The 16,303-nt window shown below is 34.7% G+C and overlaps 2 protein-coding genes and 1 long non-coding RNA gene across 7 annotated transcripts; 1 reads left to right on the top strand and 2 right to left on the bottom strand.

Moving 5' to 3' along the window:
• The first annotated feature begins 1,928 nt into the window (after window positions 1-1,928).
• On the top strand, window positions 1,929-7,913 carry LOC7477123 (cytoplasmic tRNA 2-thiolation protein 1). 5 transcript variants are annotated; one of them, XM_052453266.1, is made up of 12 exons: window positions 1,937-2,249; window positions 2,367-2,481; window positions 2,571-2,713; window positions 2,831-2,950; window positions 3,554-3,666; window positions 3,753-3,845; window positions 3,959-3,999; window positions 4,178-4,244; window positions 4,637-4,748; window positions 5,251-5,502; window positions 6,406-7,455; window positions 7,578-7,913. In XM_052453266.1, the coding sequence occupies exons 1-10, from the start codon at window positions 2,157-2,159 to the stop codon at window positions 5,413-5,415; spliced, it is 1,062 nt and encodes a 353-aa protein (XP_052309226.1). In that variant the 5' UTR covers window positions 1,937-2,156; the 3' UTR covers window positions 5,416-5,502; window positions 6,406-7,455; window positions 7,578-7,913. The 5 variants fall into 5 exon arrangements, with proteins under 5 accessions (XP_024457817.1, XP_052309226.1, XP_052309225.1 ...); XM_052453264.1 differs by lacking the exons at window positions 6,406-7,455; window positions 7,578-7,913 and adding exons at window positions 5,612-5,764; window positions 5,797-5,976 and having other exon boundaries at window positions 1,938-2,249; XM_052453265.1 differs by having other exon boundaries at window positions 6,406-7,913.
• Window positions 4,365-4,753, bottom strand: LOC127905373 (uncharacterized). Its single transcript, XR_008059321.1, has 2 exons — window positions 4,607-4,753; window positions 4,365-4,490 (listed from the first exon to the last, which is right to left on the bottom strand). It is a non-coding gene; the product is annotated as an uncharacterized LOC127905373 (long non-coding RNA).
• A 124-nt stretch (window positions 7,914-8,037) lies between the features above and the next one.
• On the bottom strand, window positions 8,038-8,978 carry LOC7486332 (nuclear transcription factor Y subunit B-3). The gene has a single exon (XM_002306309.4). The coding sequence runs from the start codon at window positions 8,824-8,826 to the stop codon at window positions 8,152-8,154; it is 675 nt and encodes a 224-aa protein (XP_002306345.2). The 5' UTR covers window positions 8,827-8,978; the 3' UTR covers window positions 8,038-8,151.
• Window positions 8,979-16,303: the final 7,325 nt, after the last annotated feature.

The following is a 16,303-nucleotide window of genomic DNA, read 5'->3' as shown; positions in this document are numbered from 1 at the left end:
TTTTTATAATATTGTCTCAGTCTTATAACTCAAGTCACGGGTTAACTCAATTGAATCGAGTTTGTTTTGTTTTTTTTAATTGATGTTTTTTTCAATCTTATCCTTTGACATTTGATTAATTATGAATTATGTTTCATGATTTATTTTAGATTATTTTCTATAAAGTTATCTCGGTTTTATGAATCAGGTCATGTGTTTTGTGTGTTAACCCGGATAAACACGAGTTGTTTTACTCATAGTTTTGAAACTCAGCCCGGCCCGGTGGGTCGACCCGGGGCTAGAACCGGGCTGGGTTGAAAAAAAATAGGGGAAGGAAAAATCCGGTGCGACCCGGCAATACCCGGTCATAAACCCGATTGCAACCCGTTGACTTTTGTTTTGTTTTTTTTACTAAAACGACGTCGTTTTGATTTTAAAAAAAATTGACTCAGTCAAAACCCGGAACTTGGACCTTGGACCGGGCTGCCCACCAGGCCGGGTCTGAAAACTATGGTTTTACTATATCATGTTTTTAGATTGAATATTTTTTTTTTAATTTCATCATTTGGTGATGAGTTTATTGAAAATTGGGTTTCATAATTTGTTTTAATTTACTTTGTATAGAGGTTATCATAGTCTTACGATCTTGGTCGCGAATTTGACAGGTTAGCCAATGTTGACTTGGGTCATTCTTTTTTTGTTTACTTTCTATGAGGTTACTTTGACCTTATGATTCGGATCACGAGTTTGACATGTTAACTTATGCTATTTTTTTTATTAAACATTTTCAATTTCATCATTTAACGCTGGGTTAATTGAGAATTGAATTTTATAATTTGTTTTGATTTGCTTTACATGAGATTATCATAGTCTCATGATCCATGTCATGGATTTGATAAGTTAATCAGGATTGACCTAGATTGATCAAATATGTTATCGTTTTAATATTTTTTTATATAAAAAAAAGATGTTGACTTGAATTCCTGAGAGTCAAAGTATATTTTTACTGGTTGTTCGGGTTGTCTTTAAACTCATCAAGTCGACCAGGTCATATCGGATCAGCCTTCACGTGATTTTAATTTTTTTTACTATAAAAGTGCTAGCAATGCTAGATATTTCTTTCATATATTTTAAAAAAAATTAATCTAACTTGCAACGTAGTGCGAGCTAGTGATATAACAAACCACTAAAATGATTCTAAGTCACATGCATTATTATATTTCAATTGTCGGAGAAAGAAAGAATTCGACAAAAGAATATCAAAGTGTAAAATAAAAAGAAATCTCATGACCAATCCAAAACTCGTTAGAAAAAAAAATTATACTTAGTCCAAGTTCTTTCTTTCTTCTCCCTTTATAATTCCTTTATTTTTTTTTTCAATTTTAACTTTGATTCAAAATTTTATTTTTTTAATATTTCATTTCTTGAACTTGAGAGAGGATATAAAGTTGTCTCGATAAAGAAGAGAAAAAGTCGAAGGTTTGACCACATTTTAACATAAAAAAGACTAATTCTGGTATCAACAAGTTCAATTCAATAATAGAATTTTATTGGGGTGTTTTGAATTTTCATCTTGCATGAAAAAGTAGATTAGGGGTGAGAGATAAATTCTTTTTTGTTTTGATTTTTAGAGCTTTTTTGGGTTGATAAATTGTTTTTTTGATATTTTAAAATTATTTATTGGGTATTTTAAAGTAAAAATGACTTTTTTAGCTAAAAAATCCCTTGATTTTCTAGCTACTGATTTCTAGTAAACTATACAGTCTGCCTTATTTTTTTTAAAAAAATAAGTGTCGAGGCTTAGATAAAAAAAAATCAAAAGAAACGAAAGCCCACGCGCGTGGGCTTTTATATTATTGGATCAAGCGTGCTTGTACACCCAGTCCCAGGCAGGTCCAGTAGTTCTCGATGATCTCTCGAAGTGCCCTCGTGCATTGCTATATATATATATTCTCACCTCGTCGCCCGAAATCATTTAATTTAAAATTTTCCTCGTTTAATTTGTGATATTCAATTTGATTTTGGCTCAAAATTCATAGAAGCTTTAGAATTCCCTGGAAGCATTGAAAAAAATAAAATAAAATCACAGCTTGCTTCAAGAGGTAATCTTTTTTTTCCTCCTCAAGCGAAGTTTGAATAAAGAAGGTTTTCAATTTTGTTACCAGTAAGAGTTATTTATGGCGGAAAATCACAAGAAAGCTGCGGGTCGCCTGTGTTACCTTTGTAACCAAAGAAGGGCTGCCCTCAAAAGACCTAAAACCCTAGAGCAGGTAAATTCATTTTTTTTATTTTTTTTTTAAATTAACTATTTTTCGCCCTAACTTACAAGTACTGATAGTTGAACTTGCTATTGTGTCTTTTGTGGATGAATTAAAATAAAAAAAAAGATATGCAGGGAGTGTTTCTACGAGGTATTTGAGGAAGAGATTCATCAGGTGATTGTGAAAAACCAGCTGTTTAAGCCCGGTGAGCGGATTGCAATCGGTGCCTCCGGTGGAAAAGGTTACATACAATAAAAAAAAGACACTTTTTTGGTTATTTTGGTTGCTTGTTTATTCATTTTGTGATTTTGTTTTGTTTGTTTGCTGTAGATTCGACAGTGCTTGCTTATGTTTTATCCGAGTTGAATCGTCGACACAATTATGGGCTGGATCTCTTCCTCTTGTCTGTTGATGAAGGCATTACTGGATATAGGGATGACTCCCTTGAGACGGTTAAAAGAAATGAAATTCAGGTAGCTAAGCTTTAGCCTTTGTTGTTTGATTTGGATTGGAATGCGCGGGTGATTCGATTTTTGCAAGGGCATGCTAATTTTGAATCCAAATGTAATGGCTGTTGTTATTTTTCTTAGTATGGGCTGCCGTTAAAGATTGTTTCCTACAAGGATTTGTATGGATGGACGATGGATGAGATAGTGAAGATGATTGGTTTAAAGAACAATTGTACATTTTGTGGTGTTTTTCGTAGGCAGGTATTTATATCGCTCTTTGTTTCCCCAACGCTGCTGATGCTTTCTGTTTTTGCTCTGTATCTAGAAGATATGTCATTAGGCCCCATAAATAGATGTTTGCAAATGATTATCTGGTGCCTGAATGACATATTTTAGGGCATCCTCCTGAAAAAAGAAAAAAAAAAGAATTAATAATTGAGTGTAGAAAAAGGTAACACTAAAGCAACTTTGACAATAATAGATGTACAATTACTTAAATTCATAATAATGATGTTGGAAACACCCTGCTTTTATTCCAAACTAAGTTCAGAGTTCAAGTCACTGATTGGGTTGTTAGTCAAGGCAAGCAATTAATGCTTCATACAGCCTGATTTATGTCATTCTTAAACTGCTTTATTCATGCATCACTTATTTTACTTCAGTCAATTGAGAAATAGAATGCTTTAGTTCATGCTTAAAAAAGAATTTTTTTGAACTGAAACTTATGCCTCAAATGGTATTTGAAACCACGCTAGATATTAGATCGTAGCGAAAAGTTTTAGCATGCAGTTTGATATTGATATTTTCATGTGAAGAATAAGATTTATGTATTTGATGGGGTTGGTTTATTTCTTTGTCTTCAAGGCCCTTGATCGTGGCGCTGCATTGTTGAAAGTAGACAAGCTGGTTACCGGACACAATGCAGATGATATTGCCGAAACTGTACTCTTGAATATATTGCGAGGGGATATTGCTAGGTAATGCATTCTGGTTGGAGGATCTTTTTTCTTCTTATCTTCCTCTGATTGTTTGGTTACTTGAGTAGATTTAACTTTCCTTGCAGATTGAGTAGATGCACTTCAATAACCACTGGGGAGGATGGACCAATTCCAAGATGCAAGCCATTTAAGTACACCTATGAGAAGGAGATTGTTATATATCCTTATGGTTATGGTGTTAAGTTCCCATGGAGATTCTTTATTGCTTATTGTATTTCATTGCTATCTGTTTCTTAGTGGTGATAGTTGAGAACCTTAACAAGATGCTCACGTATGCTTATTTCAAGAGGCTGGACTACTTCTCCACTGAATGTACTACCCTTTCCCCCTTTTTCCTTGGTTGTAATTTGCTTTTGTTTTGTTTCTTTATTTTTCCTTCATGTCTTCTGCGGGATGTTGGGACTTGGTGTCTGAAGTTTGTGCCTATCAATTGGATTTTGTATAAGGTATTGAGCTTGTCTGCCTCTATTCACAGAGTATTTTGTTGCAGGCATATATTCACCTAATGCATATCGTGGTTTTGCTCGTGAGTTCATCAAAGATTTGGAGAGGATGAGGTTTACTATTCTCTTTATTCTCCCTTATCAGCATCATTGAAACAGGATTCTATTTTCTATTTTTGTGAAATTTCTTTTTCTTCCTCTTCTTATTTTTTTTGTGTTGGGAGGGGGGCGGGGATGTTAGAAGTATAAATATGCCCTTGGATTAATGATCTTCTTGTTGCATTTGCTACTACATGCAAGCAGAAACTGTATGCTCCAAAAATTTGGTGATTTTCCTCTTATATCTCTCTTTGTGTTACCCTATTAATTATTGGTTGATTAATGATCTTCTTGTTGCATTTTCTACCACATGCAAGTAGAAACTGTATGCTCCAAAAATTTGGTGATGCTCTTCTTATATCTCTCTTTTTGTTAACCTATTAATTATTGGTTGATTACTGATGCAGACCAAGGGCGATACTTGACATTATCAAATCAGGGGAAGATTTTAGAATTTCCACTTCTACGAAAATGCCGGAGCAGGGGACATGTGAACGATGTGGTTACATTTCAAGCCAGGTGAGTGTTGCTTTTGCTTTTAAGCGAGATAAGCATGGAGTTCAGATTGGATTAGTATCCGGCATGAGTTTGGTGGAACAACTCATCTGATAGACTGAATGTTGTAGATGTGATGCATTTCATGTAGGGTAGTCCCGATTTAAATTTTCAGAGATTATCCTGAAAAGCTATAAAACCCATAGATTGAAACAAATGAATTATCCACCAGGAAATTAAAACTTACTCGGTTACTAGTAAATTGATAAACCAATCATCCAAAGTTTGCAATTGTTTTCTAGCATATGATTTAAACCAGTAGTATTAACCTGATATAGCAAGTTTATCTGACACATAGCTATTATATATTAATCAGGTATTGATCCCAAAGTTATTATTTCAGGACCATAGATAAAAACCTTTCATCTAATATATATAAACTCCTTTTCTGCTAGTGCCTAGAATGTTTAGCCGTGCTTCTAAACTGCTACAAATATTTTGTTTCATGGTGATGTTCCATGCACAGAAATGGTGTAAAGCCTGTGTTCTGCTTGAAGGACTGAATAAGGGTTTGCCTAAGCTGGGAATTGGACGAAGTCGAGGCCTAGATAACAACCATAGGAAGGATGTGAAACAAAGTAATGGAACAAAGAATATTGAGGGCAAACAATGTGGAAGTTTGGACTTCTGATGTAGTTGTTTCATTTGAGTTTTGGGGATTTCTTGCAATTGATTCATGGTGTCAACGGAAAGTCACTGAATAGAGTATACTTGGAAGGTAATTTCTTGAAGAGAAATGCATATTTTAGTTGCCAGGGACCACTATGGTTACTGGAATTGATTTGATATTTGAGGTTATTCAGGAGAGATAACGTTTGCATTTGAAGGTACATCACTTGACTGCTAATACAACAAAAGAATGAAGAAGTGAATGGTGGAATATATGTTGGCACATGGGGGCTGAATAAAAAGTGCACAAGCATTTCTTCTCTTTTGGTTTGTTGAGTTAATTATAGAAGTAACAAACAGTGTGTGTGTGTGTGTGTTGGGGGGGGGGGGGGGAATTTGGGAGGAGTCTTTCATTCAACAGATGGACTCATGCTGTAGTGGAATCCATTTCATCATTTCACTGATCTTGCTTCTTGTTAATGTTATTTGTTCCCAGGAACGAGCCTGGGAAAACTGTCATTGCTTTGTATTAGAATTAGAATAGCAAGGATTGCTTATTACATGGATGTGCTACTTTTGTCAATTCCCAGCGTCTGTTTTACCATTTCGTTTTGGCAATGATAGAATATTCCTCTTTTCATTTTCTATCATTACCTTTTGTGTTCTTGTTAAAATTAAATGCCTAATCGGTAATTGATGGCTTTGCTTTTAAAAAAGGCTGTACTTTTTACTTAAGAAAACAATGCATGCCCAATAAACTCTTTATTTGTGGGTGATGATATACCATTCCACCAATTCACAACGGCAAATTCAATAATTTATATTTTGCTGTTGTAAATTGATGGAGTACCATTATCAAGCCCCTTGTTTCTTTTTTCAACAGTTTTGTGTCTTGCTTTGAAAGCAAAGCACAATTGCACCCCTTTGTTATTTTTTTGGCCGAAAGCATAAAAGATCCAATGCCCATCTTATCCTGTTGATAAGCTTTTACAAGGATGTTTCTCTTCTTCAGTTACGAGGGCTTCCCTTATGGGAGGTGCGCTGACTTAATGACGAAACGGGCATCTCAGTGTTGGTTGTCAGGAAAATCTCACTGGTTTGCTAATGCTATCAGAGTTAACACAATTGCCTCCTGACCACATGGCTTCATGCCCTTTGAGAAATCACTAGAGCTGGAAGGCACCCTTTGAGAAATCCGTGAAAGAGAGAAAAACACAGAAATAGACAGCTTCATGCCGGTCCTCCAGTGTCTGGTTAATGCAATCACACCTTGTGATCTAAATTAAGAGCATTTCTTGTATTTTATGGTGTTTATATGGTGGAATTCATGTGATCATGAATCAACAGCATTATAGGAGTGTTTTAAAAGCTACTTTTCAGCCTCTTTTGGTGATGCCCTCATTAAATAAAAAAGAACTGGAGAAACGAACTACTGCGGATGAAATAATTTTTTTGAAGAGAATTATCGATAGCTCCCAGTCTCAGTTTGGGGTTTATCAATCCACCCTGGCGCCAGGACTCCCAGTTGAGCTGGAATCTCCCTGTGGGGAATCTGGCCTCCCAAGAGTCCACAACCCCATGTTTCGAGGTGGCAATATAGCCCTCAACTTGCTGTGGTGATCAAAGTGATTCCTAACATTCACAGTAACCGTTAATTCATGTGCTTTTCTCTCGAGTTAAAAAAGCTACTGTCTACTACACTACTGGATAGCTCTGGGAACTGGAAGCCCTGACGAGGAGGCAACTGACGCTGTTTTTGAGAGTATTCGCGTGGCCATGAGAAGACCATCCATTATAACAGGATTTTGACATTTGATTAATTAATTCTTGTTTTGACATCTAGAATCCCGTTTCCAATTCATTTTGTGCTTGCTTTTGAGGTCTCATTGGATATTGACTCTCCCTCGGATTTATTTTGGAATATTTAGGATGATGCTATTGTTATCCTTTGACGAGATGTAGTTGGACTCAAGCATTTGGGGATAGGGGCTCAATTCCCACCTCTGTAATGACAGCTTCGGCTTTTGCTTCGTATTTCTGTGGTGCACTACTTCTCTTTGAGGTTTGACTTGCTGGCTCAGCTGGTTTGGGATTGATATTGACATTTTTTACTTTATCAGTCTCCTTTGCACGCACCATGCACCGCTTTACTTGACTGCAAAATCCTTACACCTTGGTTTTCAGCTTCATTCTTGGGCTGATGTTCTGTGTTTGGAATACTGAGAAGATAGACTACCTCAGTTCTAAAATCACAAGCTCTGTGTAGGAATGACAGCCGTGCAGAGTTCACAGTGCCTACCACCTCTTGCTTGTGTAATTGCTTGAGTTTAGAAATAATTAATCTATACTAAGAGGTCATATTCTCCAGGTCGATTTCTTCTTCTGTATAGTATGCATAGCCGAACATCTTTGATGAGTTTTTAGAGGCAGTCATATATATGGGTAACGATTGTTTCTGTGAATGAATCTGTAATATATATCAATTATTCATCAATAAAAAGAAAGTTACCACTTACCACAAGTATAATATTTTCCTTTACGTTCACAGTTGTAGATTGTAGTGATTGAACTGTATATATATATATATTAAATGAACAGGCATAAGATTTCATGGAGATTATTCTAAGCTCTACGATGTTCATACTTTCAGAGCACAATCTGCAATAACTTCATTTATGTGGACATGTAGATGTAGATAGTTAATTGATCTAACAAAGTAAGAGATAAGCTTATATAAATATATAAGATCAGTATATCTCTACCACCGAACCCCATGATAAAGCTGAGCTGCCCTAGCTCTCTCGCTATTCCTGTCTCCGTTTTCGCCTATCCTATTCATGTTGAAATCACCAGCCATAAAATTCTCTTGATAGCCAAGGAGCCTTGTGTTTTCCCCATAGCTCTTGGCTGTAACTTCTGTGCCAAGTGAGTAGAGTCCATTGTTAAAACTTTGAAGATCCATCTCAGTTGACGGATCAGTAAGAGTACCATTGACTTTGTTAGTTTCATGAGTACCGACAGTGCCATGGTTGGTGGGGGACAACTGGTCTTCTTGTCTAGCCATGGAATTTTTCTCTCCCTCGGTCTCTCTATACTTGTTGAGATAAACCTTCAAGGACCCAACATAATTTTCAAACCCTAGTGTGGTCATAGCCCACAAAAGATCATCACCGTTTATAGTCTTCCTCTTCTCTCGTTGACACTTGTCGGATGCTTCGCCAGTGATGAAACTTATGAACTCAGAGACACACTCTTGGACAGTTTCCTTGGCTTCTTTGGATATTTTTGCATTTGCTGGGAGCGATTTTTTCATGATCCGGCTTACGTTGGCGATGGGGAGGAATCGGTCTTGCTCTAATTTGGAAGAGCTGTCTGAGATGTTCTCAGACGAGGGGCTTCCAATTGGGCTGCTTTGGGTCCCTTTCCCAGTCATTTTAGGCAACCAAATATGCAGGAGAAGAGAAGATGCCAAGTGCCAAAAAAAAGGGTAGGTAGGAGAGGGAGGGTTGGGTGAGGACACAAGTGTTTTGCTCTTCAAGTTTTTGTTGTGGGATCCAATGAGGGAGCTCGGGCATTTAAGCGAGAAGCAGCGGAGTAAAGAAGCCAAAAATATAAAGAGCGGAAAGGCGGTCTTGACGCGGACAGAAAAGGGAAGAGACAAGCACTTGAGGGATCGGTGGAACCATCACAAAGAATGGTTTGTGAAGCATGGAATCTAGGTTAAAAGTAAGAGCTATTAATTTGTGGGACCCGCAAAAGATCGATGAAGGAGCTATCAGGTGGTGCATGATTCTCTCGTAGAAGGAGTTTCATTGGTGGTCGAGTACAAGTGGGTATGAAAAACAATGGCAAGTAAACTACTTTTGCCTCTATGTTCTTTGATACACAACCTTTGCAGGTTTGTTTTGTCAAAACTCAATTAGAAATGTTTATGGACCACAAACAAACATTTTTATTTTTCAACCCAAATCATTAGAAAAAGTGCATGCAAACATGGTAAAGTTCTCAAGGAAAATGTGAACTCGACATCAAGTCACTTTCACCTGTTCCTACCCTCTGCAATTTGATATGTTCCGTAAGGTGGGTAATAATATGCAATAACTTGGTTAACTCCTTCAAACATAGGCAGAGTTTGATGTCAGATGATGCATAGAACAGTTTTTTATTAAAAAAAAAATCGATTCTGAAATGTTTTGAGAAGAAAGATATTACTGTCTGTCGAGTACGTACTGTCATTAACTGTATAGAACAATGTTAAGTGGCGGCTTCAATGACTAATATAGATCGATAAAAGTTAACATCCCCTCACATTTACTTGATAAACCTGATCAGATAACTGTTATTTAATCAGGTCACCCTAGCTATAAAAATAATGGTGGAATAAATCCTAGCTACATATGGATGGGACATCCATGGAAGCAAGCAACCCCCCCCCCCCCCCACATTCCTGTCTCCATGCAGATATATATTCGTATATGAAAGCTCCATGATCTTTTTTTTTTCTGATTTTGGATCAGGGTTCTTGATAATAATATTAGCCTTTAATTCATATCATTGGACATGGTATCTTTGCACGGCTTAAGAAAAAGGTGGTCTTTTTGTAGGGGTGGCTCTGGCACATATGCTTGACGATCACTTTGCTTTTCTTTTGTTCCTTTTATGTTTCTCAAGATTCTCTTGCATCACATCCATGATATGCTTCAAAATATCAACAGCTATTCTCCCAAGGCAACCACTATTTTTTCCTCATTGTTCTTTCTTAAGTTTTAAGTATACATACTCAACACACTGACAACCAAAAGCCATTAATTCCCAATATGCATGATTGGTAGAAAGAAACGTCAGCAATTCACCATTACACACACACACACACACACACACACATCGGAAGCCACCATTTCTTCCTTGTCATTTCCTAGATCGGCAAATTATGCTTGGTGGGAGGATGTGAAGAAATTATTCATTGAACCTTGATCAGCTGTCTTCTTTCAGAATTATTTCGTCTCATTCAAGCTTGATATGCAATTTGCAAACTTTGACTAATAAGCCTGTTCGATTTAGCACTGACCATGCCTCGTAACGTATATCAGTCAAACCTATTCGAAATTTCATATATATATATATATATATATATATATATATATATATTAAATTCATGAATAAATTTAGAAAAAAATAAATAGTTTATAACACTCTGACAGGATCATCACAAGTGGCTTCTTTGGCACCTACCTTTACCTGTTTATTCCATCATTACATGCATCATGATTTTAAAATGGTGTAGACTGTCTTTAACTTGCTGTCTCCTCAATAAATTAAGAACTAAAGTCCCAAGTTCAACATACAACTTGCAATTATTTATGGACTCGGATCATATTATCTAAATCACAACCATGTTTTAAAAAAACCCTAATTGATTAAAAGATGAGCTTAATATTCAGCTTTTCCAACATTAACATGCTTAATAATTAACACATAAAATATGTTGTTGGAAAAGCTGAAAACTGTCAGGATATTGGTGAACGGAGGCATCCAAACAAAAGATATATACTGATCACCCAATACAATCTTAGAATCTCATCAAGGCAGGCTTTAATTTGGTGATGATATGATCGATCATAGGATTAAACTCTCACTCTTTTATATTGCACGAAAATGATGTTTCGATGTAAATTGTGATCATATATGCTGAGCATTCACTGTTTTGACCATTCTGAATGTATCATTCTCTGCTAAAAGATGCACGAAAGAATTACGTAAGGTGCATGTAATGGCTTATAAGCTGGGCTAGTTCTTTATTCTGGCTCATATAAGAACTAAGATTGTTGAATCCACACTTTCTAAAGAACAGAAAGATGAACTGAAAGGCACAAATCCCTACTAATATGAGCCACTCTTGATTTGATTTTTACTATTGACCATTGAGAGAATATGCTCCAAACAGATCTTACAAATGATTTAATAAATGTTTTTATTAGCTAGTGGATATATCTGAATTCAAGAGAAATTTTGTTTGTCATACTAAGATTATAATTTAAAATGAAGATAACAAGATATTTGACTGTTGAATTAACTTAAATTTCTATAAAAGATTCTACTGGTTGTTTTTTTAATTGGGAGCAATTGCATCGCTCATCAGACTATTTTATCTCTTTAAATTAGGTTTATAAATTGTTGTTTATGTTGATTTTTATTTTATTTTCTAGTTCATTTAAGTTTTTATAGCCTATAAAAATATTTAAACCTCTTTAGAAAACATCTTTAATCATAGTATTAATGTATTTTTCATTCCGTTAAAAATCAATTTCTTGATATTTCGCTTCAGATCCTCAACTTTGTTTGGTAGCTTTTGTAAGAAGGGAAAATGTTAAAGGATTACATTTAACCTTAAAAAAAGAGGGTGTAAACCTCGGTAAACATAAACATGTACCATTAAATACAATTTTTTAAACTAAGAAAAAAAATATTATTTTCATCTTTTTAAAAAATAAGCATTTAAACTATGCCAATATGAACAGCCAAATCGAAAACCCAATAACCTGGGCAGGCCCGCTTTTGTAAATGAGCCGAAAATGCATTTAACCCACCCGGCTAAACAACCTAGTTCGGACCATCCAAAACCAATGAATCCAAGTTGGCATGAGAGGATCATTTCCAACCATGTCTCTTAAGAAAAAAAAAAAAAAAAAACTCGTCATTGATTCGTGATTTGCCGTGAGCTGGGCTAAAATTTGTTTTAATATAAAAAAATAAATTTGCAATCATTTCCAACATGTCTCTGACATAAAAAAGTTAATGCATGTTCTCGTATAGCAATATATTGCAATGTATCTATGGATCTAAAAAATGTACGAAGTATTATTTTCTTGAGAATAATACAAGCTCGATGACGAGGTTGGGGGCATCGCTGGGCTTGTGTTCAAGCCAATGGTCTGCAACCTTTGAACAATGCCTGCAAACCATATCTGTAACCTAGCGACTTGCTACTGGCTGCTTTCAACTCATTAAGATACAGTCTAATCTCTGCTCGATCAAGCTATTTCTCGTGATTTTTACATGAAGAAATTTATACGTTTGAGATTTCTTATGATATACTGCGGTTATCTGAAAATAGATTCTTAGAATAATCATGGGACAAATCTCTTTTTATCTGTTATAATTGTATAAATTCAGTAAGTAATATTTGATAAAAAGTTTCATCAAACTTACTATATGTTTACCACAATTCTTTACCCACTCAACCTAATTTGCCTCTTACTTATGTTCTAGCCTCTTCTCTTCGCTAGCCTACCTGAGCTTACCTGCATAGATCATCTGTTTGATTTCTTATATGTCATTCAATCTGGGCTCTTTACAGTAACGATTGCACCTTGGTGTGTTTGAGATGTGGCAGCGGTTTGTGATTCAAAGTGTTTTTTGCTTAAAAATTCATCAAAATAATATTTTTTTTTAAATTATTTTTGATATCAGCATATCAAAATGATCTGAAAATATATATTTTAAAAATAATTTTTAACAAAATAAAAATCAAAATCAAAATTTAAGAGAACGCGGTTTGCACTGCGTTCCCAAACAGACCTTATGTTATTATAACCGTTCTTTAGAAATAAAGTGATAACTTGTCCCCCAGCCATGATGTTTCGTATAGTTAGATTGTGTCATCTAAGAATGGTGTTCATTAACCATTATCCACTTTACATCCTCGTTAATGTAAAAGTTATGCTTTACTATCTTTAATTTTTGAAGGAGTTCATCGAATTTATTATTATGAATTCTTTTAAATAAAAATGTCCCTAATTGATTTGGCTATGTTTATCATCCTAACAGTCATTAGAAGACATACACGCACCAACATTTCTTCTACCACTCACAACTTGTGACAGAGTTCTCTAAATTATCATTTGACTATTGTTATTACTATGAGTTTTTATGAATTTCCCCCAACTAATCTAACTATGTTCATCTTTCTAACGACCATGAAAAGGCATGCAAACATCATCATCATCATCATCATCATCATATGTTTTTTCTACCACTCACGACTTGTGATGGATTTTTTCATCATGTTGTTATTGTAATACATTTCTTTAAATTATATTGCTCCTCATCTTATCTAGATATGTTAATCTTTCCATTCATCATCCAAAAACATGCATGCATTATCTTCATCGAACTCCCCTAAAAAAATGAGTTAGGCAATCAATTGTTCCTTCTATTGCGCATCCATAAATAATTACACCGTTAATTCACACAATGTATTTTTTTCGGTCACTTAGTTTTCTTTTCTTTTCATTTTTAACCTTCCACAATAATTTTGTTCGAGATTGGCCTTGATAGTTTGTTTTAATAGGTTCGGTGTGAGGTTCTTATAGAGTTGGTAAAACATCCTGTCATTGTATTGGCACTTGATTTTGTGTAAAATTATTTGGATTTTTTGTTTTTAAAAAATTAAAAATAAAAGGACTATAATTGAAAATATGGAAAAAAATGTAGCCCCCTTTGTCTATGATGGGAAGAATAGAAGAAATCAGGTGTGGGAACTAATGAGAGGGAGAGAAAAAATAGAGGAAAGAAAAGAAAAGAAAAGAAAAATGAGTCGCTAAAGCATACTGGAGCTACATCACCATTATGTTCTACAATAAAAAGAAGCCCTTGCATAAAGAATTTCAATGGCTTTAAGGAAGGCCATCATCGAATCTCAGAGAAAACCACACGCACCTCTCCAATACAACGACATTCCTCACACGCTAATGTATGTGTTACAATGTTAGACATTTTTTTCCTCTTTGTTTAATTCAATCCTTGACTCTCTCAAACCTTTTTAATCCAATCCAGAATTCCATCATGTATTAGTCCAATAAAGGCTCAATTAGGACGAGAAGAAGGCAAAGTAAAAGAAAGAGAAAAATGGCTCAATTAGGTTAGTTCATTATAGTTGTATCCATGACCTAGGTTTGGAATTTGATAAGTTAACTCGGGTTGATTGGAGGCAATCCAATATGTTTTCATTTCAATATTAAAAAAAGATGTTGTCTTGAATTTTTTTAAAGTCAAATCATGTTTTTACTCGTCATCCAAATTGCCTTTAGACCTATTAAGTTGATTAGGTCATATTGGGGCAACTCACATATGATTTAATTTGAAGCTTGAACTAGACGAGGAGTTAGGTCGGGAGATTTCAAGGTTGACCTATTGAGCCGCGTTTAATGATACTATCAAAGTGCTTCCTATGACCTGATCATTTTTTTTACGTTAAAAAATAACATTGTTTAACATTTTTTTTAATAAATAAGTTTGAATAGCATCATCTTAATTTTTTTTAGTCAGATCAGATTTGACTATGTTAACTTGGTATTTTAAGAATATATACATGTTATTAAAAAATTATCAATGATATTTCAAATCCGTTCTAACAATGGAGCGCGTGCAATGAAACTAGTAATGATTAATATCATTACTTATACATCTAAAACAACTAAGAAATGATCTGGTGATGAAAAGTGAAGCACGTCCTTTTTTTCCCCCAATTACATACTTTTTCAGCCTAATGAGATTAAATTAGGTGTGGAATTATGGTAAAAGTATCAAATTACAAGTTAAAGGACTAAAAAGTAAAATGTAAAGCCACAAATTTGCAACAATTTTTATTTTGGTACGAAAGCTCATTTTATTTATTTTTTAGTTTTTATGTTAGAAAGAGGAGAGATAAACTTACCAAAAAAATGGGTAGAAAAATAGAGTTGTCTATTTAGCCACTTGTTTGCTATGAAACTCATTGTTATCAGTGTCAATGAGTTCCATTTGATAAAGGAAGTTTGATGGCGGTAGTTTTTGCCTTCAAACATCCCTATAAAAAGATATCAGACTTTATTTAGATATTTTTATTTGGTTGATTTTTTGTTTTTTGGGTGATTTTGGATTTGGGGTTGTTAGGTGGTTTAAGGAGGTTTTTATGATGTTTAAGAGGTGTTTTCGGGTTAAAATAAGTTGGAAAATGGATTTGTAATTCAAAAACCCCCTCCCCTGGTATTTCAGCTATCATAATCGTGGTCGGAATCTTAATTGTAGCTCACCAAATGAAGCATTGTCTAATACTTATTTTGTTATTATTTTCTTAAAATAAAGGGTGAATAACTTGTCATATGACCCTTAAGCAAGAAGAAAAATATCTGGCCCAACCGAGCAAGCCTACCTCAGGCCCACACGCCTTGTCACTCGGGCCCTATGAGTTCTTTTTTATTTTGAAATGATTTTTTTTATTATATAGTAAAATAAAATAAAAGATCGATGGAATGAAATGGAGTCCATGAAACAAGCAGATGTTTGTTAAATTAATCCATATTAACTTGTGCTATTTTTTTTATCTTTAGACCTGCTAAATTAATAAAATTATACGGGAATAATTTTTACGCAATTTAATTTTAAATCCCTATAAAGTGTTGGGACATTAACTTTCATTCAATTTTATATCATATGGCCGAGATATCATGTTCTTACATTCAATTTTTTTTATCCAACCCCGCAAAGTATGATGAGAAGAAAGCTAGTAGTATCATATAGTGGTAATAATTGATTGTTTCGATCAAGAGTGTCATGAAAGTTTGTTTGACTGAATCCGAGGTGGCACCATGTACCCCACCTTCCTTTTCCTTTGACTCTCAAACGTAGTTCGCTTCAGAGTAAATTATAGGCTGGTCCCTCTATTTCTTATGATTTTGTAAGATGGCTTGTTTTGTCATGAAAACTATATATTAGTCCCTCAGAGTGAACTAGAGTTTACCGTCAATCTTCTTAAAATCTCCGAGCTACCCTTTTCTAAATGTAAATGACTTGTTTGTAGTGGGTGGGATTGGAAAATTTGATAAAAATGAAGGACATTTTAAGAAAAAAAATAGTGAAATAAAACCAAG

The sequence above is a fragment of the Populus trichocarpa genome, chromosome 5 (assembly GCF_000002775.5).
Source record: "Populus trichocarpa isolate Nisqually-1 chromosome 5, P.trichocarpa_v4.1, whole genome shotgun sequence".
NCBI lineage: Eukaryota > Viridiplantae > Streptophyta > Magnoliopsida > Malpighiales > Salicaceae > Populus > Populus trichocarpa.
The sequence above is the reverse complement of the archived record's forward strand: the minus strand, read 5'-3'. Positions and strand labels throughout refer to the sequence as shown.